The following is a 27,184-nucleotide window of genomic DNA, read 5'->3' as shown; positions in this document are numbered from 1 at the left end:
CATCATCAGGGTGTTATTCCACCCAGTAGGTATATATAGAACATCATCAGGGTGTTATTCCACCCAGTAGGTATATATAGAACATCATCAGGGTGTTATTCCACCCAGTAGGTATATATAGAACATCATCAGGGTGTTATTCCACCCAGTAGGTATATATAGAACATCATCAGGGTGTTATTCCACCCAGTAGGTATATATAGAACATCATCAGGGTGTTATTCCACCCAGTAGGTATATATAGAACATCATCAGGGTGTTATTCCACCCAGTAGGTATATATAGAACATCATCAGGGTGTTATTCCACCCAGTAGGTATATATAGAACATCATCAGGGTGTTATTCCACCCAGTAGGTATATATAGAACATCATCAGGGTGTTATTCCACCCAGTAGGTATATATAGAACATCATCAGGGTGTTATTCCACCCAGTAGGTATATATAGAACATCATCAGGGTGTTATTCCACCCAATAGGTATATATAGAACATCATCAGGGTGATATTCCACCCAGTAGGTATATATAGAACATCATCAGGGTGTTATTCCACCCAGTAGGTATATATAGAACATCATCAGGGTGATATTCCACCCAGTAGGTATATATAGAACATCATCAGGGTGTTATTCCACCCAGTAGGTATATATAGAACATCATCAGGGTGTTATTCCACCCAGTAGGTATATATAGAACATCATCAGGGTGTTATTCCACCCAGTAGGTATATATAGAACATCATCAGGGTGTTATTCCACCCAGTAGGTATATATAGAACATCATCAGGGTGTTATTCCACCCAGTAGGTATATATAGAACATCATCAGGGTGATATTCCACCCAGTAGCCTACACCTGGTGCTACCCCACTGCTCCTCTGCCTTTCCCCCCATTACACAGTGTCTGAACATTAGGATTGAGAGGGCATTGCATGGCAGAGTGTAATATCTCCTGGGTTTGCTTCATAAAGCCTTAATGGTCCTGATAGACATCATTCATTACTTGACCATCACACCCGATGATTGATTCACAGCTTAACGAGGAAACTTTGACTGAGGGGGGGGGGGGCTTCGTGGCAGAGACTTTAACAAGCCCCCCTGTGTTTCTGGAAAATAACGGTGCTAAATGAAAGAGGGATTAAAGTCAGTCATTAGTTAGCTCGGCCTGACACCTCGCCGTGCAGAGACACGTCCTGGGAGACGGACGGAGACGTCGATGCTCCACAGCTCTCCGTTGCTCAGGTGAAGATTAAACACTTTAATGATGAAGCCATTTGCTTAATGTTTTTCTACATAAATCTGTTTTTCCAAACCCATGTCAGCTCGGCTAATTCTCTGCCTGTGTATGGACTCTCTGTCTGCTTGTTGCCTGGCTGGATGCATGTCTGACTGTCTGCTTGTTGCCTGGCTGGATGGACTCTCTGTCTGCTTGTTGCCTGGCTGGACGCCTGTCTGACTGTCTGCTTGTTGCCTGGCTGGATGGACTCTCTGTCTGCTTGTTGCCTGGCTGGATGGACTCTCTGTCTGCTTGTTGCCTGGCTGGATGGACTCTCTGTCTGCTTGTTGCCTGGCTGGACGCATGTCTGACTGTCTGCTTGTTGCCTGGCTGGATGCCTGTCTGACTGTCTGCTTGTTGCCTGGCTGGATGCCTGTCTGACTGTCTGCTTGTTGCCTGGCTGGACGCATGTCTGACTGTCTGCTTGTTGCCTGGCTGGACGCATGTCTGACTGTCTGCTTGTTGCCTGGCTGGATGCATGTCTGACTGTCTGCTTATTGCCTGGCTGGATGCCTGTCTGACTGTCTACTTATTGCCTGGCTGGATGCATGTCTGACTGTCTGCTTGTTGCCTGGCTTGTTGCCTGCTGGATGCATGTGTAACGGATGTGAAATGGCTAGCTAGTTAGCGGCTACGCGCTAGTAGCATTTCAATCAGTTACGTCGCTTGCTCTGAGACTTTAAGTAGGGTTGCCCCTTGCTCTGCAAGGGCCGCGGCTTTAGTGGAGCGATGGGTAACGACGCTTCATGGGTGTCTGTTGATGTGTGCAGAGGGTCCCTGGTTCGCGTACGTGTCGGGGCGAGGAGACGACGTAAAGTTACTACTGTTACATTGGTGCCGTGATCCGGATCACTGGTTGCTGCGGAAAAGGAGGAGGTTGAAAGGGGTGTGAGTGTAACGGATGTGAAATGGCTAGCTAGTTAGCGGGTGCGCGCTAGTAGCATTTCAATCAGTTACGTCACTTGCTCTGAGACTTTAAGTTGGGTTGCCCCTTGCTCTGCAAGGGCCGCGGCCTTTGTGGAGCGATGGGTAACGACCGTGCTTCGTGGGCGACCGTTGTTGATGTGTGCAGAGGGTCCCTGGTTCGCGCCCGTGTCGGGGCGAGGGGACGACGTAAAGTTACTACTGTTACACATGTCTGGTTGTGTAACAAAAGGAGGAAACTCCATGGACTCTGTTCTGCATGTCTTTAGATAACCAATCAACACCTCTCTGTCATCATTAGGATCGTAACTACTATATCTACCTCAGCAACATCCGCTAACGCTAACTGAACACTACCCAGGAACCCTAGTTCAACACCACAGTCATTTGAAGACCGAGAGGTGCCCTACAGAGACAGGTCTTCCTCACCACATACCCAGCTCAGCTCACATCAAAACCTTAGTTTAAATGGTTATTAACGAGCTCTTAAGCCCTTAATAATTACACACATGTACAGGAGAGGAGGGGGGGGGGGGGGGGGGGGGGGGTCTTCGACAGCCATTACTACTAATGTCCTGTAAAGCCATAATGATGCTAGAAGAGTCAAATGTCAACGACGGAGCTGGTTGGCTCTAATGAGTGAAGAGCTATCAGTTCTGCCCTGCCGCTCCACTGCGGACCGAGACTGGGCCACCACCTATCACGCTGCTAAGGGGCCCTGACAGAGAGAGTGGGAGTGGGGCCGATGACAGAGCTGTCAATCATCCAGGTGGCGTAATAGGGTCATTTCATTTCAATCTCTTTTTTGGACTGCACCCCCCCCCCCCCCCCCCCCCCCCCCCCCCCCATTTGATTTGGATGAAACTTTCTATACACATTTGTCCGTTGTAGAAGTGATCAGAAAGGGACCTTATGGACTTGAATGTCTCAACATTTAGGAGGTAAAAAGTTTAACATTTTAATTCAATAACAATGTAAATGGTGTAGCAGCTAAATGGCGGGGGTCTAAGGGGATAGGTCCGTTCTATGTATTATATATCTATGGTTGAAATGACACCATGCTGCCTCTCAGCCGATGGCAGCCACCATGCTGTCTCTCAGCCGATGGCAGCCACCATGCTGTCTCTCAGCCGATGGCAGCCACCGTGCTGTCTCTCAGCCGATGGCAGCCACCATGTTGTCTCTCAGCCGATGGCAGCCACCTTGCTGTCTCTCAGCCGATGGCAGCCACCATGTTGTCTCTCAGCCGATGGCAGCCGCCATGTTGTCTCTCAGCCGATGGCAGCCACCATGCTGTCTCTCAGCCGATGGCAGCCACCATGTTGTCTCTCAGCCGATGGCAGCCACCATGCTGTCTCTCAGCCGATGGCAGCCACCATGCTGTCTCTCAGCCGATGGCAGCCACAACACAAACACCTGACTAGATGCGTTTTTGCTTGAGAAATATTTTTTTTTGCTAAAACGCTATTTTTGCCCATTTGAATGGAAATCTTTTACAGTAAGTTACAATATGAAAAGCTTTGTTTAACAACTTAAAGAGGAAGAGGGAAACAGCCTGTACCAGGCACAAGATGTGGTATCATTAGTGTTATATTAACAGCAGCATTGGGCTGTTCTAGAGGACCATGTTCTCAGTAATATTAATGCTGTATGTTCTAGAGGACCATGTTCTCAGTAATATTAATGCTGTATGTTCTAGAGGACCATGTTCTCAGTAGTATTAATGCAGTATGTTCTAGAGGACCATGTTCTCAGTAATATTAATGCTGTATGTTCTAGAGGACCATGTTCCCAGTAATATTAATGCTGTATGTTCTAGAGGACCATGTTCTCAGTAATATTAATGCTGTATGTTCTAGAGGACCATGTTCTCAGTAGTATTAATGCAGTATGTTCTAGAGGACCATGTTCTCAGTAATATTAATGCTGTATGTTCTAGAGGACCATGTTCTCAGTAATATTAATGCTGTATGTTCTAGAGGACCATGTTCTCAGTAATATTAATGCTGTATGTTCTAGAGGACCATGTTCTCAGTAATATTAATGCTGTATGTTCTAGAGGACCATGTTCTCAGTAATATTAATGCTGTATGTCCTAGAGGACCATGTTCTCAGTAATATTAATGCTGTATGTTCTAGAGGACCATGTTCCCAGTAATATTAATGCTGTATGTTCTAGAGGACCATGTTCTCAGTAATATTAATGCTGTATGTTCTAGAGGACCATGTTCTCAGTAATATTAATGCTGTATGTTCTAGAGGACCATGTTCTCAGTAATATTAATGCTGTATGTCCTAGAGGACCCTGTTCTCAGTAATATTAATGCTGTATGTTCTAGAGGACCATGTTCCCAGTAATATTAATGCTGTATGTTCTAGAGGACCATGTTCTCAGTAATATTAATGCTGTATGTTCTAGAGGACCATGTTCTCAGTAATATTAATGCTGTATGTTCTAGAGGACCATGTTCTCAGTAATATTAATGCTGTATGTCCTAGAGGACCATGTTCTCAGTAATATTAATGCTGTATGTTCTAGAGGACCATGTTCCCAGTAATATTAATGCTGTATGTTCTAGAGGACCATGTTCTCAGTAATATTAATGCTGTATGTTCTAGAGGACCATGTTCTCAGTAATATTAATGCTGTATGTTCTAGAGGACCACGTTCTGAGTAGTATTAATGCTGTATGTTGTAGAGGACCAAGGAGACATGTTCTCAGTAATATTAATGCTGTATGTTCTAGAGGACCATGTTCTCAGTAATATTAATGCTGTATGTTCTAGAGGACCATGTTCTCAGTAATATTAATGCTGTATGTTCTAGAGGACCATGTTCTCAGTAATATTAATGCTGTATGTTCTAGAGGACCATGTTCTCAGTAATATTAATGCTGTATGTTCTAGAGGACCATGTTCTCAGTAATATTAATGCTGTATGTTCTAGAGGACCATGTTCTCAGTAATATTAATGCTGTATGTTCTAGAGGACCACGTTCTGAGTAGTATTAATGCTGTATGTTGTAGAGGACCAAGGAGACATGTTCTCAGTAATATTAATGCTGTATGTTCTAGAGGACCATGTTCTCAGTAATATTAATGCTGTATGTCCTAGAGGACCCTGTTCTCAGTAATATTAATGCTGTATGTTCTAGAGGACCATGTTCTCAGTAATATTAATGCTGTATGTTCAAGAGGACCATGTTCTCAGTAATATTAATGTTGTATGTTCTAGAGGACCCTGTTCTCAGTAATATTAATGCTGTATGTTCTAGAGGACCATGTTCTCAGTAATATTAATGCTGTATGTTCTAGAGGACCATGTTCTCATCACCTACAGTGACTCTGGTCAGTCCTCATCACCTACAGTGGCTCTGGTCAGTCCTCATCACCTACAGTGGCTCTGGTCAGTCCTCATCACCTACAGTGACTCTGGTCAGTCCTCATCACCTACAGTGACTCTGGTCAGTCCTCATCACCTACAGTGACTCTGGTCAGTCCTCATCACATACAGTGACTCTGGTCAGTCCTCATCACCTACAGTGACTCTGGTCAGTCCTCATCACCTACAGTGACTCTGGTCAGTCCTCATCACCTACAGTGACTCTGGTCAGTCCTCATCACCTACAGTGACTCTGGTCAGTCCTCATCTCCTACAGTTGCTCTGGTCGGTCCTCATCACCTACAGTGACTCTGGTCGGTCCTCATCACCTACAGTGACTCTGGTCAGTCCTCATCCCCTACAGTGACTCTGGTCAGTCCTCATCACCTATAGTGACTCTAGTCAGTCCTCATCACCTACAGTGACTCTGGTCAGTCCTCATCACCTACAGTGACTCTGGTCGGTCCTCATCACCTACAGTGGCTCTGGTCGGTCCTCATCACCTACAGTGACTCTGGTCAGTCCTCATCACCTACAGTGGTTCTGGTCAGTCCTCATCACCTACAGTGACTCTGGTCAGTCCTCATCACCTACAGTGACTCTGGTCGGTCCTCATCACCTACAGTGGCTCTAGTCGGTCCTCATCACCTACAGTGGTTCTGGTCAGTCCTCATCACCTACAGTGACTCTGGTCAGTCCTCATCACCTACGGTAACTCTGGTCGGTCCTCATCACCTACAGTGGCTCTAGTCGGTCCTCATCACCTACAGTGACTCTAGTCAGTCCTCATCACCTACGGTAACTCTGGTCGGTCCTCATCACCTACAGTGGCTCTAGTCGGTCCTCATCACCTACAGTGGCTCTAGTCGGTCCTCATCACCTACAGTGGTTCTGGTCAGTCCTCATCACCTACAGTGACTCTGGTCAGTCCTCATCACCTACGGTAACTCTGGTCGGTCCTCATCACCTACAGTGGCTCTAGTCGGTCCTCATCACCTACAGTGGTTCTGGTCAGTCCTCATCACCTACAGTGACTCTAGTCAGTCCTCATCACCTACGGTGACTCTGGTCGGTCCTCATCACCTACAGTGACTCTGGTCGGTCCTCATCACCTACAGTGACTCTGGTCGGTCCTCATCACCTACAGTGACTCTGGTCAGTCCTCATCACCTACAGTGACTCTGGTCGGTCCTCATCACCTACAGTGACTCTGGTCAGTCCTCATCACCTACGGTGACTCTAGTCAGTCCTCATCACCTACAGTAACTCTGGTCAGTCCTCACACACACAACCATCTCTTCTGATTTCTATTTTATTATTTATTATTTAACCTTTATTTAACTTTTATTTAACTGGGCAAGTCAGTTAAGAACAAATTCTTTATCACAATGACGTCCTACCAAAAGGCAAAAGGCCTCCTGATGGGGACGAGGACCTGGGATAAAAAATAACAAATAAATACAATATAAATATAGGACAAAACACACCATTGATTAGCATAAGAAGACCAAGGTGAAGAGGCAGAGTGGCAGAACCAGCAACAACTCACCTCCTCAACTCATCTCCTTGTTCCTGTCGTCCCCACTCACACACTTACTCCCTGAGAAACTCACTCCCTATGTACCCCCTCTTTAGAAAGCAGCTCCGCAATCTACATGATCACTGTAGAGAGATTAGGTGAGATGGTGCTAACAGCCATCCCTGGAGTGTCTCCCTACCCGGCTGCTGCTATTGGAGCTCTGCTAAGCTGTGCTACGGTCCAGGAGCCCACTCACATGATTGGCCCTCTCACAGAGACACTTCTACACTGTCACCCTGGTAATGTGAGTACAGCGTATCCAACTACACACGCTGAGTGAGCACCGTGTTACACACACACCGGGACACACACACACACCCGCGTGCTACACACACACACACACACACACACACACACACACACACACACACACACACACACACACACACACACACACACACACACACACACACACACACACACACACACACACACACACAGAGAGAGCTACACCCTCTGTTCTCTACACGGGTTCTTCATGTGTTAATGGAAACTAGTGTCTGATGTGGGGCTTTTAGGGTAAAACTAAGGGGATGTTACAATGTGCTGTAATTGTAGGGGACGTGTTCCACTCTTCATGCAAAGGAGAGGCTCTCACTTTGGAGGCGGGGGTGTTGAAGATAATTTGACTTCCAGAAAAGTCCTGTTGAAGGATGTCTTGTTTCTGTGCTGGAAGTTGTTAATGCACATTTTAAGTGATGATAAAGTCATGAGCTCAATTATAGAAATGAATAAACAATGTTTGTTCAATTAGTGGAAAAGTAAAGCGCTAATGAGAAAGTCATTCAGAACATAGAAGGACACCTTTATAAAAACAAAATGAATATTGTATTCTGTTTTTTAAATTCGGTTTAATCTAAGGTATAGCAGCTACTGTATTTATAATACTATACAACAACAGAGAATAATATCATTGATTGATTGATTTGTGGAATAATATCATTGATTGATTGATTTGTGGAATAATATCATTGATTGATTGATTTGTGGAATAATATCATTGATTGATTGATTTGTGGAATAATATCATTGATTGATTGATTTGTGGAATAATATCATTGATTGATTGATTTGTGGAATAATATCATTGATTGATTTGTCTAATGATATGTCAAAGCTAAACTGTAGTAGAAGAAACCTATAATTCATGTAAATATTTTTCAACAAACACTATTGTCAATGTAACACACTGGCACTGTGACGGACCACAATGTGTTCCACTAACAACAAAACATTGTATTGACTCAACATTATAAAATACTGTTTCTAAACAAACAGAATCATTTGATTATTGTAAATGGTAGAAGCCTAGAGATAATACTCTGAGATGGGTATTTCTCAGGACCCCTGGCCGTAGGTTTCCCCTCCCGAAATCAAACAGAGCTCTTTGATGGTCCGCATCAACAGAAACAGAAAACACACCACAACAAAAAAAAAACGACCGTGGAAAAACAGCCTCCTACACACATCACAAATAAAAAGCATTCTGCCCATGCAGCGTCTCCCACATGTTGTCTTTGAGTATTATAACAGGTTGCTGTCCCTCCATTCATTGCTGTGTGACAAAGCTCCTCTGAGACTGTGGGTGGAGGGCAGAGTGGGTGGACGGTGACAGGTTGTTTGATGCTCCTCTGTCTTAGAGAGGTCCTATGGCTGGCCAGAAGAGGGCGACCGGCTGACCAAGAGCCAGTGTTGAGCGTTCCATTTCTCATTGCTCTTTCCCCTCTCTTTTCTCCCTTAGGTGATAAACAAAACAACAACAAAAAATCTCTTATTCCAAACAGCTTTTGTAAATATCTGATTCGTTGAGATAATTGTACAGTAGCCTATAGGAGAAGAATATCTCCTGTCATTTAAATATCATGTGGTTGGTAATAGAATGAATTAATTATCAGGACAAGGAACAAAACCCACGACCGTGTTAGTAATCAGTTAAACTGGGACTCAAACTCCTGTTTGCCTCATAACACCAACACATCCAGACATGCTGGTCAGACCCCCCCCCAAAAAACAAAGACCTCCGAACCACAACACAGGAAACGACAGATTAAATACATCCTCGTAGCTAGGAGCACACGCTTAAAAAAATACAGTTCTGTGTTCAGCAGCTGGCGGGTGACGCGGGGGTTGAGGCAGTGTGCTCGGGGCCATCAGTCCCCAGCAGGACCTGCCATCGGCCCCAAAGGCCCTGTCCAGAGGTCCCCATCGGCCCCAAAGGCCCTGTCCAGAGGCCCCCATCGGCCCCAAAGGCCCTGTCCAGAGGCCCCCATCGGCCCCAAAGGCCCTGTCCAGAGGCTCCCATCGGCCCCAAAGGCCCTGTCCAGAGGCCCCCATCGGCCCCAAAGGCCCTGTCCAGAGGCCCCCATCGGCCCCAAAGGCCCTGTCCAGAGGCCCCCATCGGCCCCAAAGGCCCTGTCCAGAGGCCCCCATCGGCCCCAAAGGCCCTGTCCAGAGGCCCCCATCGGCCCCAAAGGCCCTGTCCAGAGCCCCCCCGTCGGCCCCATCGTCCACAAGGCATTCAGCATGGCCAGGCCCTGGCTGCCGGGACAGGCCACTGGGGTTCAGTGGGCTAACATTGTTGAGTGTGTGGGCAAGCGACAGGCAAAACAAGAGCATTTCAAACTGTTTCCTCGTTTCATTTGAGGAGGAGGATGATGAGAATTCCTGAAAATGTGAAACATTCAAATGGCTTTCACAACACACAGGTTTCCAGTGTTCTGAGACAGAATGCAGACCTTTTGTTTCCTGACTGAGACCCTTTCAATAGGCTCCCAATAACATACACTACAGTACAAATTACAGTGTTCATTTAGCACTAAGCACTTTACAAACAACAATAATGAAATGAATGACCTGCTAGAATGACCTCTACAAAGTTATTAAGGATCTCTGCAAAGTTGTTTATGTTACAGTTATATATTTTGGAATGTTTTCCAATTTCAGATCCCATAATGATAACTATGATGATCCCATAATGATAACTGACACTATGACAACACATCTTCACAGTGCTAGACGCCCCTCTCCTTCAGACAGACACCAGTATTCAGACCAGCCTTGGTTAAAGAACCTCACAATATCAGACCAGCCTTGGTTAAGGAACCTCACTCTATCAGACCAGCCTTGGTTAAAGAACCTCACTCTATCAGACCAGCCTTGGTTAAAGAACCTCACTCTATCAGACCAGCCTTGGTTAAAGAACCTCACTCTATCAGACCAGCCTTGGTTAAAGAACCTCACTCTATCAGACCAGCCTTGATTAAAGAACCTCACTCTATCAGACCAGCCTTGGTTAAAGAACCTCACTCTATCAGACCAGCCTTGGTTAAAGAACCTCACTCTATCAGACCAGCCTTGATTAAAGAACCTCACTCTATCAGACCAGCCTTGGTTAAAGGATCTCACTCTATCAGACCAGCCTTGGTTAAAGAACCTCACTCTATCAGACCAGCCTTGGTTAAAGAACCTCACTCTATCAGACCAGCCTTGATTAAAGAACCTCACTCTATCAGACCAGCCTTGGTTAAAGAACCTCACTCTATCAGACCAGCCTTGGTTAAAGAACCTCACTCTATCAGACCAGCCTTGGTTAAAGAACCTCACTCTATCAGACCAGCCTTGGTTAAAGAACCTCACTCTATCAGACCAGCCTTGATTAAAGAACCTCACTCTATCAGACCAGCCTTGATTAAAGAACCTCACTCTATCAGACCAGCCTTGATTAAAGAACCTCACTCTATCAGACCAGCCTTGGTTAAAGAACCTCACTCTATCAGACCAGCCTTGGTTAAAGAACCTCACTCTATCAGACCAGCCTTGATTAAAGAACCTCACTCTATCAGACCAGCCTTGATTAAAGAACCTCACTCTATCAGACCAGCCTTGATTAAAGAACCTCACTCTATCAGACCAGCCTTGGTTAAAGAACCTCACTCTATCAGACCAGCCTTGGTTAAAGAACCTCATTCTATCAGACCAGCCTTGGTTAAAGAACCTCACTCTATCAGACCAGCCTTGGTTAAAGAACCTCACTCTATCAGACCAGCCTTGGTTAAAGAACCTCACTCTATCAGACCAGCCTTGGTTAAAGAACCTCACTCTATCAGACCAGCCTTGATTAAAGAACCTCACTCTATCAGACCAGCCTTGGTTAAAGAACCTCACTCTATCAGACCAGCCTTGGTTAAAGAACCTCACTCTATTTCACTAGACCACAAGAGAAGAGTGATCATTTGAACTAGGAATGTCCCTGGTGTCAAGCAGTGAGCTAGAGCGGTCAGGTTATCTAGCACCAGGGGGGGGGGGGGGGGGCTAGTTAATATGGCTTGTGAAACAGGGCAGCTCCATTACCTCGTCTCATTATGGGCGTTCAGGTTATCTAGCACCAGGGGGGGGGATAGTTAATATGGCTTGTAAAACAGGGCAGCTCCATTACCTCGTCTCATTATGGGCGTTCAGGTTATCTAGCACCGGGGGGGGGGGGGGGGGGCTAGTTAATATGGCTTGTAAAACAGGGCAGCTCCATTACCTCGTCTCATTATGGGCGTTCAGGTTATCTAGCACCGGGGGGGGGGGGGGGGCTAGTTAATATGGCTTGTAAAACAGGGCAGCTCCATTACCTCGTCTCATTATGGGCGTTCAGGTTATCTAGCACCAGGGGGGGGGGGGGCTAGTTAATATGGCTAGTAAAACAGGGCAGCTCCATTACCTCATCTCATTATGGGCGTTCAGGCTCCGAGGCCATGTTTAAACACCTGAGACAGTGTGTCTCCAATGGCAGCCTATTCCCTATGGGCCCTGGTCAGAAGTAGGGTACTGCATAAGGAATAGGGTTCCGTTTGGTAGCCCCCCCCTCTACCACGGTACTAACGGGGTAATCAGCACAGCCCTGCCGCTCCGACATCACTCTGTCACCGGTATTTATTCAGCCCAGAGCTATTAGGTCGGAGAAATGCCGTGGCTCCTGACAGGAACCCCGACGGGCCTCGTGGCAGGTAGCGCAGACGGGACAATGTAAAATGTCTGGTCTGACTGTCACTGGTCGCAGCGATCGAATGCCGGTGTGATTCACAGAGACGCAGTCCAGTCGATAACCACCCAGGAGCTGTTACGGGCGCTTAGGAAACATGATCTTTAATGGATGGTCTTTCTGCGTGACAACGTCCATGCTGGACTGGTGGACTGTGGGTATAGGCTAGATTAGACACTACTAGACAGTTCCATTGAGAAGGTTAGTTAGGTTAGTTAGACAGACATAGTGGTGGTCTCTCTATGCTCCACAGAGCAGCGTGTTGCAGGGTGGGGGGCGTTGGAGGACGGTTAGTTAGGTTAGTTAGACAGACATAGTGGTGGTCTCTCTATGCTCCACAGAGCAGCGTGTTGCAGGGTGGGGGCGTTGGAGGACGGTTAGTTAGGTTAGTTAGACAGACATAGTGGTGGTCTCTCTATGCTCCACAGAGCAGCTTGTTGCAGGGTGGGGGCGTTGGAGGACGGTTAGTTAGGTTAGTTAGACAGACATAGTGGTGGTCTCTCTATGCTCCACAGAGCAGCGTGTTGCAGGGTGGGGGGCGTTGGAGGACGGTTAGTTAGGTTAGTTAGACAGACATAGTGGTGGTCTCTCTATGCTCCACAGAGCAGCGTGTTGCAGGGTGGGGGGGCGTTGGAGGACGGTTAGTTAGGTTAGTTAGACAGACATAGTGGTGGTCTCTCTATGCTCCACAGAGCAGCGTGTTGCAGGGTGGGGGGCGTTGGAGGACGGTTAGTTAGGTTAGTTAGACAGACATAGTGGTGGTCTCTCTATGCTCCACAGAGCAGCGTGTTGCAGGGTGGGGGCGTTGGAGGACGGTTAGTTAGGTTAGTTAGACAGACATAGTGGTGGTCTCTCTATGCTCCACAGAGCAGCGTGTTGCAGGGTGGGGGCGTTGGAGGACGGTTAGTTAGGTTAGTTAGACAGACATAGTGGTGGTCTCTCTATGCTCCACAGAGCAGCTTGTTGCAGGGTGGGGGCGTTGGAGGACGGTTAGTTAGACAGACATAGTGGTGGTCTCTCTATGCTCCACAGAGCAGCGTGTTGCAGGGTGGGGGGCGTTGGAGGACGGTTAGTTAGGTTAGTTAGACAGACATAGTGGTGGTCTCTCTATGCTCCACAGAGCAGCGTGTTGCAGGGTGGGGGCGTTGGAGGACGGTTAGTTAGGTTAGATAGACAGACATAGTGGTGGTCTCTCTATGCTCCACAGAGCAGCGTGTTGCAGGGTGGGGGCGTTGGAGGACGGTTAGTTAGGTTAGTTAGACAGACATAGTGGTGGTCTCTCTATGCTCCACAGAGCAGCTTGTTGCAGGGTGGGGGCGTTGGAGGACGGTTAGTTAGGTTAGTTAGACAGACATAGTGGTGGTCTCTCTATGCTCCACAGAGCAGCGTGTTGCAGGGTGGGGGGCGTTGGAGGACGGTTAGTTAGGTTAGATAGACAGACATAGTGGTGGTCTCTCTATGCTCCACAGAGCAGCGTGTTGCAGGGTGGGGGGCGTTGGAGGACGGTTAGTTAGGTTAGTTAGACAGACATAGTGGTGGTCTCTCTATGCTCCACAGAGCAGCTTGTTGCAGGGTGGGGGGCGTTGGAGGACGGTTAGTTAGGTTAGTTAGACAGACATAGTGGTGGTCTCTCTATGCTCCACAGAGCAGCGTGTTGCAGGGTGGGGGCGTTGGAGGACGGTTAGTTAGGTTAGTTAGACAGACATAGTGGTGGTCTCTCTATGCTCCACAGAGCAGCGTGTTGCAGGGTGGGGGGCGTTGGAGGACGGTTAGTTAGGTTAGTTAGACAGACATAGTGGTGGTCTCTCTATGCTCCACAGAGCAGCGTGTTGCAGGGTGGGGGCGTTGGAGGACGGTTAGTTAGGTTAGTTAGACAGACATAGTGGTGGTCTCTCTATGCTCCACAGAGCAGCTTGTTGCAGGGTGGGGGCGTTGGAGGACGGTTAGTTAGGTTAGTTAGACAGACATAGTGGTGGTCTCTCTATGCTCCACAGAGCAGCGTGTTGCAGGGTGGGGGCGTTGGAGGACGGTTAGTTAGGTTAGATAGACAGACATAGTGGTGGTCTCTCTATGCTCCACAGAGCAGCTTGTTGCAGGGTGGGGGCGTTGGAGGACGGTTAGTTAGGTTAGATAGACAGACATAGTGGTGGTCTCTCTATGCTCCACAGAGCAGCGTGTTGCAGGGTGGGGGCGTTGGAGGACGGTTAGTTAGGTTAGTTAGACAGACATAGTGGTGGTCTCTCTATGCTCCACAGAGCAGCTTGTTGCAGGGTGGGGGGCGTTGGAGGACGGTTAGTTAGGTTAGATAGACAGACATAGTGGTGGTCTCTCTATGCTCCACAGAGCAGCTTGTTGCAGGGTGGGGGCGTTGGAGGACGGTTAGTTAGGTTAGTTAGACAGACATAGTGGTGGTCTCTCTATGCTCCACAGAGCAGCGTGTTGCAGGGTGGGGGCGTTGGAGGACGGTTAGTTAGACAGACATAGTGGTGGTCTCTCTATGCTCCACAGAGCAGCTTGTTGCAGGGTGGGGGGCGTTGGAGGACGGTTAGTTAGGTTAGATAGACAGACATAGTGGTGGTCTCTCTATGCTCCACAGAGCAGCTTGTTGCAGGGTGGGGGCGTTGGAGGACGGTTAGTTAGGTTAGATAGACAGACATAGTGGTGGTCTCTCTATGCTCCACAGAGCAGCTTGTTGCAGGGTGGGGGCGTTGGAGGACGGTTAGTTAGACAGACATAGTGGTGGTCTCACTATGCTCCACAGAACAGCGTGTTGCAGGGTGGGGGGCGTTGGAGGACGGTTAGTTAGGTTAGATAGACAGACATAGTGGTGGTCTCTCTATGCTCCACAGAGCAGCTTGTTGCAGGGTGGGGGCGTTGGAGGACGGTTAGTTAGACAGACATAGTGGTGGTCTCTCTATGCTCCACAGAGCAGCGTGTTGCAGGGTGGGGGGGCGTTGGAGGACGGTTAGTTAGGTTAGTTAGACAGACATAGTGGTGGTCTCTCTATGCTCCACAGAGCAGCGTGTTGCAGGGTGGGGGCGTTGGAGGACGGTTAGTTAGGTTAGATAGACAGACATAGTGGTGGTCTCTCTATGCTCCACAGAGCAGCGTGTTGCAGGGTGGGGGCGTTGGAGGACGGTTAGTTAGGTTAGTTAGACAGACATAGTGGTGGTCTCTCTATGCTCCACAGAGCAGCTTGTTGCAGGGTGGGGGCGTTGGAGGACGGTTAGTTAGGTTAGATAGACAGACATAGTGGTGGTCTCTCTATGCTCCACAGAGCAGCGTGTTGCAGGGTGGGGGGCGTTGGAGGACGGTTAGTTAGGTTAGTTAGACAGACATAGTGGTGGTCTCTCTATGCTCCACAGAGCAGCGTGTTGCAGGGTGGGGGCGTTGGAGGACGGTTAGTTAGGTTAGTTAGACAGACATAGTGGTGGTCTCTCTATGCTCCACAGAGCAGCGTGTTGCAGGGTGGGGGGGCGTTGGAGGACGGTTAGTTAGGTTAGTTAGACAGACATAGTGGTGGTCTCTCTATGCTCCACAGAGCAGCGTGTTGCAGGGTGGGGGGCGTTGGAGGACGGTTAGTTAGGTTAGTTAGACAGACATAGTGGTGGTCTCTCTATGCTCCACAGAGCAGCGTGTTGCAGGGTGGGGGCGTTGGAGGACGGTTAGTTAGGTTAGTTAGACAGACATAGTGGTGGTCTCTCTATGCTCCACAGAGCAGCTTGTTGCAGGGTGGGGGCGTTGGAGGACGGTTAGTTAGGTTAGATAGACAGACATAGTGGTGGTCTCTCTATGCTCCACAGAGCAGCTTGTTGCAGGGTGGGGGGCGTTGGAGGACGGTTAGTTAGGTTAGTTAGACAGACATAGTGGTGGTCTCTCTATGCTCCACAGAGCAGCTTGTTGCAGGGTGGGGGGCGTTGGAGGACGGTTAGTTAGGTTAGTTAGACAGACATAGTGGTGGTCTCTCTATGCTCCACAGAGCAGCTTGTTGCAGGGTGGGGGCGTTGGAGGACGGTTAGTTAGGTTAGATAGACAGACATAGTGGTGGTCTCTCTATGCTCCACAGAGCAGCGTGTTGCAGGGTGGGGGGCGTTGGAGGACGGTTAGTTAGGTTAGATAGACAGACATAGTGGTGGTCTCTCTATGCTCCACAGAGCAGCTTGTTGCAGGGTGGGGGCGTTGGAGGACGGTTAGTTAGGTTAGTTAGACAGACATAGTGGTGGTCTCTCTATGCTCCACAGAGCAGCGTGTTGCAGGGTGGGGGGGCGTTGGAGGACGGTTAGTTAGGTTAGTTAGACAGACATAGTGGTGGTCTCTCTATGCTCCACAGAGCAGCGTGTTGCAGGGTGGGGGCGTTGGAGGACGGTTAGTTAGGTTAGTTAGACAGACATAGTGGTGGTCTCTCTATGCTCCACAGAGCAGCTTGTTGCAGGGTGGGGGCGTTGGAGGACGGTTAGTTAGGTTAGATAGACAGACATAGTGGTGGTCTCTCTATGCTCCACAGAGCAGCTTGTTGCAGGGTGGGGGCGTTGGAGGACGGTAAGTTAGGTTAGATAGACAGACATAGTGGTGGTCTCTCTATGCTCCACAGAGCAGCGTGTTGCAGGGTGGGGGGCGTTGGAGGACGGTTAGTTAGGTTAGTTAGACAGACATAGTGGTGGTCTCTCTATGCTCCACAGAGCAGCGTGTTGCAGGGTGGGGGGCGTTGGAGGACGGTTAGTTAGGTTAGTTAGACAGACATAGTGGTGGTCTCTCTATGCTCCACAGAGCAGCGTGTTGCAGGGTGGGGGCGTTGGAGGACGGTTAGTTAGGTTAGTTAGACAGACATAGTGGTGGTCTCTCTATGCTCCACAGAGCAGCTTGTTGCAGGGTGGGGGCGTTGGAGGACGGTAGATGTATTTTTTTGATAGTATGACTGTGACAGTTCTCTGTGGAACGATACACGGGCGCGTTGTTGTCGTAGGAGGTGACAGAGGTGGGAGACAACGGGGGAGGCTGTGATTCGGTTTCCCAGTTGGTGGTGAATATCTTGTCACGTGTAGTTAGAAGGTCCAATGAAATCGCAGCACACTGTGGTAGGCGGTACCGGTGTGTGTTCTTAGTTGGTGGGCCCAGAACAAAAAGGACCTTCCTCTGAACTTTCTTCCTCAGACAACTCAATGGCTTTCATGTCACTAGAATGTGTGGATGAAAGTTGTTAGTTTCTCGTGTTGTAGCTTCTGAAGTGGATCAGACACAAAGGTAACAGAGGTGAGGCAGTTGTGGAAGAATTGAACAAGACTCTGTTGTGCGGCTGGACCAGAGACTGCTATAGTATAGTATAGTATAGTATAGTATAGTATAGCATGGTATAGTATAGTATAGCGTAGCTGAGTATAGTATAGTATAGTATAGTGTAGTATAGTATAGTATGGTATGGTATGGTATGGTATGGTATAGTATAGTATAGTATAGTATAGCATGGTATAGTATAGTATAGCGTAGCTGAGTATAGTATAGTATAGTATAGTGTAGTATAGTATAGTATAGTATGGTATGGTATGGTATGGTATAGTATAGTATAGTATAGTATAGTATAGTGTAGTACTGTATTAGAAGACACAATGTGTTAGTGTGTTACAGCCTGCTGTAGTATAGTATAGTATAGTATAGTATAGCACTGTATAGTATAGTATAGTATAGTATGGTATAGTATAGTATAGTACTGTATTAGAAGACACAGTGTGTTAGCGTGTTACAGCCTGCTGTAGTTTAGTATTGTATAGTATGGTATAGTATAGTACTGTATAGTATAGTATAGTATAGTACTGTATAGTATAGTATAGTACTGTATAGTATAGTATAGTATGGTATAGTATAGTATAGTACTGTATTAGAAGACACAGTGTGTTAGCGTGTTACAACCTTTTGTAGTATAGTATAGTATAGTATAGTGTAGTATAGTATAGTGTAGTATAGTATAGTATAGTGTAGTATAGTATTGTCTAGTATAGTACTGTGTTAGAAGACACAGTGTGTTAGTGTGTTACAGCCTGCTGTAGTATAGTATAGTATAGTATAGTACTGTATTAGAAGACACAGTGTGTTAGTGTGTTACAGCCTGCTATAGTATAGTGTAGTATAGTATAGTATAGTATAGTATAGTATAGTATAGCACTGTATTAGAAGACACAGTGTGTTAGTGTGTTACAGCCTTACCGTTTGGAAAGACTGGCTTAAACAGGAACTCACATGGTGGGTGGAGGGGGGCATTCCAACACACACACACACACACACACACACACACACACACACACACACACACACACACACACACACACACACACACACACACACACACACACACACACACACATATTGTACACACAGATACACACATAATGTACACACACACACACACATATTGTACACACAGATACACACATATTGTACACACACACACACATACACACACATATTGTACACACAGACACACACATATTGTACAAACACACACACACATATTGTACACACACACACACATATTGTACACACACACACACACACACACACATATTGCACACACAGACACACACATATTGTACACACATACACACACATATTGTACACACATACACACACATACACACATATTGTACACACACACACACACACACACACACACACACGTACACACACATATTGTACACACAGACACACACATATTGTACACACAGACACAAACATATTGTACACACAGACACACACACACACACACACACACACACACACACACACACACACACACACACACACACACACACACACGAACACACACACACACACACACACACACACACACACACACACACACACACACTATTTTGTTCTATTTTTCTAAATATACTTAATTCTTCTAATGTGAGAGTGACTCCTCAGTCTATTGATCTGATGTCGGCCCAAACTAAATCAACTGGATCTGCTCCTACAGCCTCCTGGTACAATATGAATGGTTCTGGCAGCCTTAGTTCCTTTAGAGGGGACACTATTCTCTGCTCGATGGTCACATTTTGTCAGGAGTCATGTTTGATATTGTGGACTGAGTCTTTTTCGAACGACAAATGTTTATAGGATTAAACCCAGTGAAGCAGTGTAGTAGAACGTGTACGGGTAATTGTCACGTTCCTGACCTGTTTTCTGTTGTTTTGTATGTGTTTAGTTGGTCAGGACGTGAGCTGGGTGGGAATTCTATGTTGTGTGTCTAGTTTGTCTGTTTCCATGTCAGCCTAGTGTGGGTTCTCAATCAGAGACAGATGATAGTCGTTGTCTCTGATTGAGACTCATATATAGGAGGCTTGTTTTGTGTTGGGATTTTGTGGGTGTTTGTTACCTGTCTCTGTTTGTGTTCTGCACCAGATAGGTCTGTATCGGTTTTCACGGTTTGTTGTTTTTGTATTGTTGTAAGTGTTCACTGTTTACAGTCTAATTAAACATGTTTAACACTAGCCACGCTGCACTTTGGTCCTCTCCTTCACCCCTGGAAGAAAACCTTTACAGTAATACAACGTGTTAGACTGCTACCAGGACAGGTAATACACCGTGTTTAGACTGCTACCAGGACAGGTAATACACCGTGTTTAGGCTGCTACCAGGACAGGTAATACACCGTGTTTAGACTGCTACCAGGACAGGTAATACAACGTGTTTAGGCTGCTACCAGGACAGGTAATACACCGTGTTTAGACTGCTACCAGGACAGGTAATACACCGTGTTTAGGCTGCTACCAGGACAGGTAATACAACGTGTTTAGGATGCTACCAGGACAGGTAATACAACGTGTTTAGACTGCTACCAGGACAGGTAATACAACGTGTTTAGACTGCTACCAGGACAGGTAATACAACGTGTTTAGACTGCTACCAGGACAGGTAATACAACGTGTTTAGACTGCTACCAGGACAGGTAATACACCGTGTTTAGACTGCTACCAGGACAGGTAATACACCGTGTTTAGACTGCTACCAGGACAGGTAATACAACGTGTTTAGGCTGCTACCAGGACAGGTAATACAACGTGTTAGACTGCTACCAGGACAGGTAATACAACGTGTTTAGACTGCTACCAGGACAGGTAATACACCGTGTTTAGGCTGCTACCAGGACAGGTAATACAACGTGTTTAGACTGCTACCAGGACAGGTAATACAACGTGTTTAGGCTGCTACCAGGACAGGTAATACAACGTGTTTAGGCTGCTACCAGGACAGGTAATACACCGTGTTTAGACTGCTACCAGGACAGGTAATACAACGTTAGGCTGCTACCAGGACAGGTAATACAACGTTAGGCTGCTACCAGGACAGGTAATACAACGTGTTTAGGCTGCTACCAGGACAGGTAATACACCGTGTTTAGACTGCTACCAGGACAGGTAATACAACGTGTTTAGACTGCAGGACAGGTAATACAACGTGTTTAGACTGCTACCAGGACAGGTAATACAACGTGTTTAGACTGCTACCAGGACAGGTAATACAACGTGTTTAGACTGCAGGACAGGTAATACAACGTGTTTAGGCTGCTACCAGGACAGGTAATACACCGTGTTTAGACTGCTACCAGGACAGGTAATACAACGTGTTTAGGCTGCTACCAGGACAGGTAATACAACGTGTTTAGACTGCTACCAGGACAGGTAATACAACGTGTTAGACTGCTACCAGGACAGGTAATACAACGTGTTTAGACTGCAGGACAGGTAATACAACGTGTTTAGACTGCTACCAGGACAGGTAATACAACGTGTTTAGACTGCTACCAGGACAGGTAATACAACGTGTTTAGGCTGCTACCAGGACAGGTAATACAACGTGTTTAGACTGCTACCAGGACAGGTAATACAACGTGTTTAGGCTGCTACCAGGACAGGTAATACACCGTGTTTAGGCTGCTACCAGGACAGGTAATACAACGTGTTTAGGCTGCTACCAGGACAGGTAATACAACGTGTTTAGGCTGCTACCAGGACAGGTAATACAACGTGTTTAGACTGCTACCAGGACAGGTAATACACCGTGTTTAGGCTGCTACCAGGACAGGTAATACACCGTGTTTAGACTGCTACCAGGACAGGTAATACAACGTGTTTAGGCTGCTACCAGGACAGGTAATACAACGTGTTTAGGCTGCTACCAGGACAGGTAATACACCGTGTTTAGACTGCTACCAGGACAGGTAATACACCGTGTTTAGACTGCTACCAGGACAGGTAATACAACGTGTTTAGGCTGCTACCAGGACAGGTAATACAACGTGTTTAGGCTGCTACCAGGACAGGTAATACAACGTGTTTAGGCTGCTACCAGGACAGGTAATACAACGTGTTTAGGCTGCTACCAGGACAGGTAATACAACGTGTTTAGGCTGCTACCAGGACAGGTAATACAACGTGTTTAGACTGCTACCAGGACAGGTAATACACCGTGTTTAGACTGCTACCAGGACAGGTAATACAACGTGTTTAGGCTGCTACCAGGACAGGTAATACAACGTGTTTAGGCTGCTACCAGGACAGGTAATACAACGTGTTTAGGCTGCTACCAGGACAGGTAATACAACGTGTTTAGGCTGCTACCAGGACAGGTAATACACCGTGTTGCCCCCTGTCTGTCTGTGAGCACACAGGACAGGTAATACACCGTGCTGCCCCCTGTCTGTCTGTGAGCACACAGGACAGGTAATACACCGTGCTGCCCCCTGTCTGTCTGTGAGCACACAGGACAGATCCTGATGACCCATTGAGCCTGATAATATAACGACCAGGATGAGTAGAAGAGAAATGCACTTTGACACAAGGAACCGTTGGTATCCAAGAGCAAATGGATGCTAATCATTTTGCAACGTTTCTGTAACAACTTTGGATTTCTCTCTTAACAAATACAGAATCTGCTGTTTTAATGCTTTAAGATTAAAAGAACATCATTTTAAAAAGTCGTGATTCATTCAACATCCGTTTTTTCACCTCATCATCCTGTTCCTATCACACAACTCCGCATAGCCCACCACCTCTCCTGTGGTTTGGACCTCTTAACGTCCTACATATAGGGACTGTAAATATACAGGTCGGATAATTAGCTTATCAAGCAGTCTGCCATTATCTCTCATTTTCTCCAATACAACCTGGACAACAGATACATTATCTATTGCCATGTATAGGCTACAATCGTCTAATTGAGCAGCGGTCTAAGTGAACGCGTTTTATTCACAGTCAGTTCCCGTATTGCTAATGATACGTTTAACTGACGGGCCGGTGAAAGGCGCCCGCAGCAGCATGGCCCGTGTTAAATTAATAGAGTTGTTATTGACAGGCTTTTATTGACTCCAGACGGATTAATGTGAGGAGTGTGTGTGTGTGATCATGATGCTCCGTGCAGTTTCCTTTCAAACCGGAAACCTCGCAAATCAACCAGAGCCTTTTCCCATTCAGTCAGGGAGCTGAATAACGAAGGATTCATTCTTGTCTATATACTGTTGCTATTATTATTATTATTAGCAATAATTGTTATTTAATCGTTATTATAGTAGTATCAACATAATAACAATAAGCCTAACTATTCACAACAATAATAATAATAATTATACGTATAGTCTAATGTGTAAGTATCAAGAAAATGTAATAACTTTTTATAGCCATCAAATGTTTAAATTTAGATAATTTTCTCCCCCGCGTTACTTGACACAGCCACAATCTGGAAATTGCCTTCCAACCAGGGCCCCGAACCGCGCGCCCACCCAGCCATCTAGTTTTTAACTTCCACGTTTCTCAACCCACAGGGGGACTTTACCGGTATACCGAGTCTACCAAGCTGTGCCAATTGCATTATGCGCCTTATCGCCTCTGAACGGAAATGTTTTTGTGAACTATGTCCGGTTTTCTTAAATGCGCGTGGGGTTGAGGAGGTTTTTAATGTGCATCATTGAAACAACAGACAGTAAGTAGCCCAGTTGGCCTGCCCGACAGATGAGTCGACCTCTCAGTTCCGTTCAACACCACTGGAGGGCAAAAGTATTGAGAATCAACAACAAAATAATATTAACCAACAAATACAATAATCCTATTATTAGTAGCCTAACAATATAACACATGTATTTTACTATAATAGATTATAGGCCTACTTAATAGCGTAATGTATAACTAGTCTAGGCCTACTACTGTATCCATATGTTCCGTTATCATTAGACCACGTTCCTTTACCCGTTTCATTTCAGGATGTGAAAGTCATTAAACTTCAAGACAAACAATTTCCCCTTCTAGTGATATAAATAGCTCATAGCTAAATAGGCCTGTAGCCCAGTCTTTCCTAAAGCAACGCCTATTCAAACGACCCTGACAAAAGTTTCCGAGTTTAACGCAGCAAAGGTGAAAATTCCGTGATTGTGGCTCTCATTTGATTGTGGTTTGCGATGGTAGTTCTGTCGCTGCTCTTGCTCGGCAAGACTCGCTAGTTTCCGACGCTCATATTCCGGAATAGAACCCTTATATGTAGGCAGGGGTGTTCTTAGAGTTACCGGATGAAACCATGTATGGCTTCTAGAGAAGAACCGGAATTCCTATTTGAAGGCGATGTGCAGAGGAAACATTTAAAATCTTATAGATCAGATAATCTTTGTAACATTGATGTCCGTCTAAATTGATAACATGCCCTCTTGAAATTTGTTCCATTTCTTGTCACCTGTATTGTTTTATAATTTTCGTGCTAATGGAAACTGCATGGGGAAAAAACACATGTTTTATCGTTTTATATAGGCAACTTTCACTTGTGGGTTCTCCATTGACAGCCCGGGGCCAATAGGATCCCCCAGCGCCTCCTCTCTCTAACCAAACGGTCCTTGTATGGGCAGTGACGTAGTGGCGCATTCACTGCCCACTGATAAATACATACTACTGCTACTCGTGCTGCTAGGATCCGTCATTCACTAAACAGCCTGATGATCTGGAGAGAGTAGAGTAGACTAGTGGTATCAACACACGCTCCAGATTGGGTTCACTTCTCCGGACAGGTTATCCGATGTTTCAGTGTAGGAAAGGACTGTAAAGGCCACACATACTCAACCAACCGGTTTAAAATACCGTTTAAACGGTTTACAATACCGTTGTAACCCTGGAAACAGCGAGGGTCCGTTAGTTTTAAATGATGACGGCTAAAACTTTAGAGAAAGTCCCGGTCTCTCTGGGTGGGTATGTCCACCCTGTCTCTGATACTCTCTACTCTGTGGATCATGACAGTCTGCCGCCCGGGGTGGCTATCTTTCCTAACGCTGATTTAGGAGGCCACTACCACGACCATCTTAGCGGAGCTCCAGGTAAGCGTGGACTAGACATGGTGTTGTTTTGATATCATGGGGACCTTTAGAGAATGCAACATGTGCTGTGTTTGTTATTGGAGAGGAAACATATAGGCTACTACGTATAGGTTATAATATTATGCATAATGTTTGATATGGCCTTTTTTTCATCTTGGCCAAGAGATTTTGGAAATATTTTGAATTTATGGTTGAGGGACAAATGTATGTTTGGGATATTTGTATTAATGGTAATAAAACATGTTATGTTTTAGAGGCACATGGCTAGAGTTACGCACTTTTCAAAAAAAAAGTTTTCATAAAAGTAAAACGGCACCCCTTTGAAAAGTTGAATGACTGACCGGTGGGTAAAGGACGCGAGCGCGCAGCACGCACCAAACACTGTGCGCACGAGAACGGACCTTCAGCATGTTTCTTTTTTTTAAAGCGCTCTGATTTGTTTGTTTCGGGTTTGTTTCGTGATTCTCTGCTAAGATGTCTCTTCTTATCTTCCAGATGGCTTGATGAGTGGCGATATGAGCTTAGAGAAACGCTCTCTCGACCTGTCTTACTCTAGCTTCTCCCAGCCACCTGGTCATCGGAACCAGACCTTCACCTACATGGGAAAGTTCTCCATCGACTCTCAGTATCCCGGTAACTGGAACCCCGAGGGCGTCATCAACATAGTGAGTGCGGGGATCCTGGGCATGACCCAGCCATCTTCTGCCTCCTCCTCCCCGGCGTCCTCCGGCTCTCCCGGCCATTTCTCCTCCACGCTCAGCTGCACCATGGCCCAGAACCAGGCCGACATGGAGCACCACCTCTACTCTTCCCCGCCTCCCTACGGCTGTGGGGAGGTCTACCAGGACCCGTCGGCCTTCCTCTCCACCGGGCCCGGTATCTCCTACCCGCCGCCGTCCTACTCCTCCCCTAAGCCCAACACAGACTCGGGTCTCTTCCCCATCATCCCAGACTATGGGTTCTTCCAGCCGACCTGTCAGAGGGACATGCAGGCCATGCCTGACCGCAAGCCCTTCCCCTGCCCACTGGACTCCTTTAGAGTACCCCCACCTCTGACTCCCCTGAACACTATTAGGAACTTTACATTAGGTGGGCCGGTCTCGGATGGACCCAGACTCCCCACAGCGTACAGCCCCCAGAACCTCCCCCTGAGACCCATCCTACGGCCCAGAAAATATCCCAACAGACCGAGCAAGACCCCGGTCCATGAGCGGCCGTACCCCTGCCCAGCGGAAGGCTGCGACCGGCGGTTCTCTCGGTCTGACGAGCTGACCAGACACATCCGGATCCACACGGGGCACAAACCGTTCCAGTGCCGGATCTGCATGAGGAACTTTAGCCGCAGCGACCACCTCACCACGCACATCCGCACGCACACCGGAGAGAAGCCCTTCGCCTGTGATTTCTGTGGCCGTAAGTTCGCGAGGAGCGACGAGCGCAAAAGACACACCAAGATTCATCTCAGACAGAAAGAGAGAAAATCATCCACTGCGCCATCAAACAACACGAACTCTGATCGCTCCGGTAGCGGTTCTATAAGCACATCTAGCGGAGTCTGCTCCTCCAGCACGGGACAGCTGGCGGGATGCCCCTCGCGGGCGGTATAGTACACACTATAGCCAATAGGTTTATGGGAATAAATATTTAGAAACCTTGATGAACTAAAGACAATAGAGATTGAGGTTTAATTGTTTGTAAGCTGCAAGTTCAAAACACAACATGGAACGAACTTTACACGCAACAGCAGAATTCTCTTTCATGCGTAATTGCGCATCATTCCGTTGCGCTCCAAACGTTCCCACGATGTATCCTCTTAGTTTGGTGGCTGAGAGAAACGCACTTTGTTTGCATAGCCTACTGAAGTCAAGTTAATAGACAATACGTTTAACACGTGGCTGCCTCTATTCTCTTCATGTATCGGGAAGAAACATGTTGAGGATTAATATCAAGCACATGTACACTGACGCGCCAATAGGTTACAATATACACAACGCTGCATGGGAAAGAACGTTATATTTGCAATAATTTAGAAGGAAAAGTGTTTTAAATGATTTACTAGACAAAATGTGTCATTTTTAACATGTTCGTTGATTGTATTTCCCCCTTGTTGTGCCTCGTTTCACACGTTATTTTTGTACATTGTCAATACAAGAACGATTTAATGAAACTGTACATTTTGTCATTTAATATTAAAGTTTGATTATATGTATATTTTTGTACACATTGTGCCGTGTAACTATGGAAAGTGTTGTGGTTTATGTCTAACAATAAGAAATGTAAATAATTGAACTCAAAACCGAATTGACATTTGTTTTTCGTGAATGTTTACGACTGATATTAAATGTTAATGTTGATTAAAAAAAACATCTCAATGGCCTCCAGAAAGGTTATTTCTTGTGAACTAAAAACAAAATAAAGTGTGAACAACATGAATATAATGTAATAGTATTGGAAAGTACACCATAAAGGGCGGGCGTGGTAATTCCCATGTAACGTCAGTGTGATGTGAGTCATGCCTTCACGAGCTCCCACTCACCGTCTATCCGTTCTGCTGCTGTGGTTAACAACAACTAGAACGGGAAAGATCTTTACCGATGTTCATGTAGAGATCTATACACGCAGGACATACAATAAAACGGACAATAACAACT

General features: G+C 46.5%; 1 protein-coding gene across 1 annotated transcript; it reads left to right on the top strand.

The window, feature by feature from the left end:
• The first annotated feature begins 24,128 nt into the window (after nt 1-24,128).
• LOC129846602 (early growth response protein 2b-like) lies at nt 24,129-26,872 on the top strand. Its single transcript, XM_055914548.1, has 2 exons — nt 24,129-24,533; nt 25,029-26,872. Exons 1-2 carry the CDS (start codon nt 24,362-24,364, stop codon nt 26,138-26,140), a joined length of 1,284 nt encoding a protein of 427 aa, XP_055770523.1. The 5' UTR covers nt 24,129-24,361; the 3' UTR covers nt 26,141-26,872.
• The last annotated feature ends 312 nt before the right edge of the window (nt 26,873-27,184 follow it).

The sequence above is a fragment of the Salvelinus fontinalis genome, unplaced genomic scaffold (genome assembly GCF_029448725.1).
Source record: "Salvelinus fontinalis isolate EN_2023a unplaced genomic scaffold, ASM2944872v1 scaffold_0597, whole genome shotgun sequence".
NCBI classification, from domain to species: domain Eukaryota; kingdom Metazoa; phylum Chordata; class Actinopteri; order Salmoniformes; family Salmonidae; genus Salvelinus; species Salvelinus fontinalis.
The sequence above is the reverse complement of the archived record's forward strand: the minus strand, read 5'-3'. Positions and strand labels throughout refer to the sequence as shown.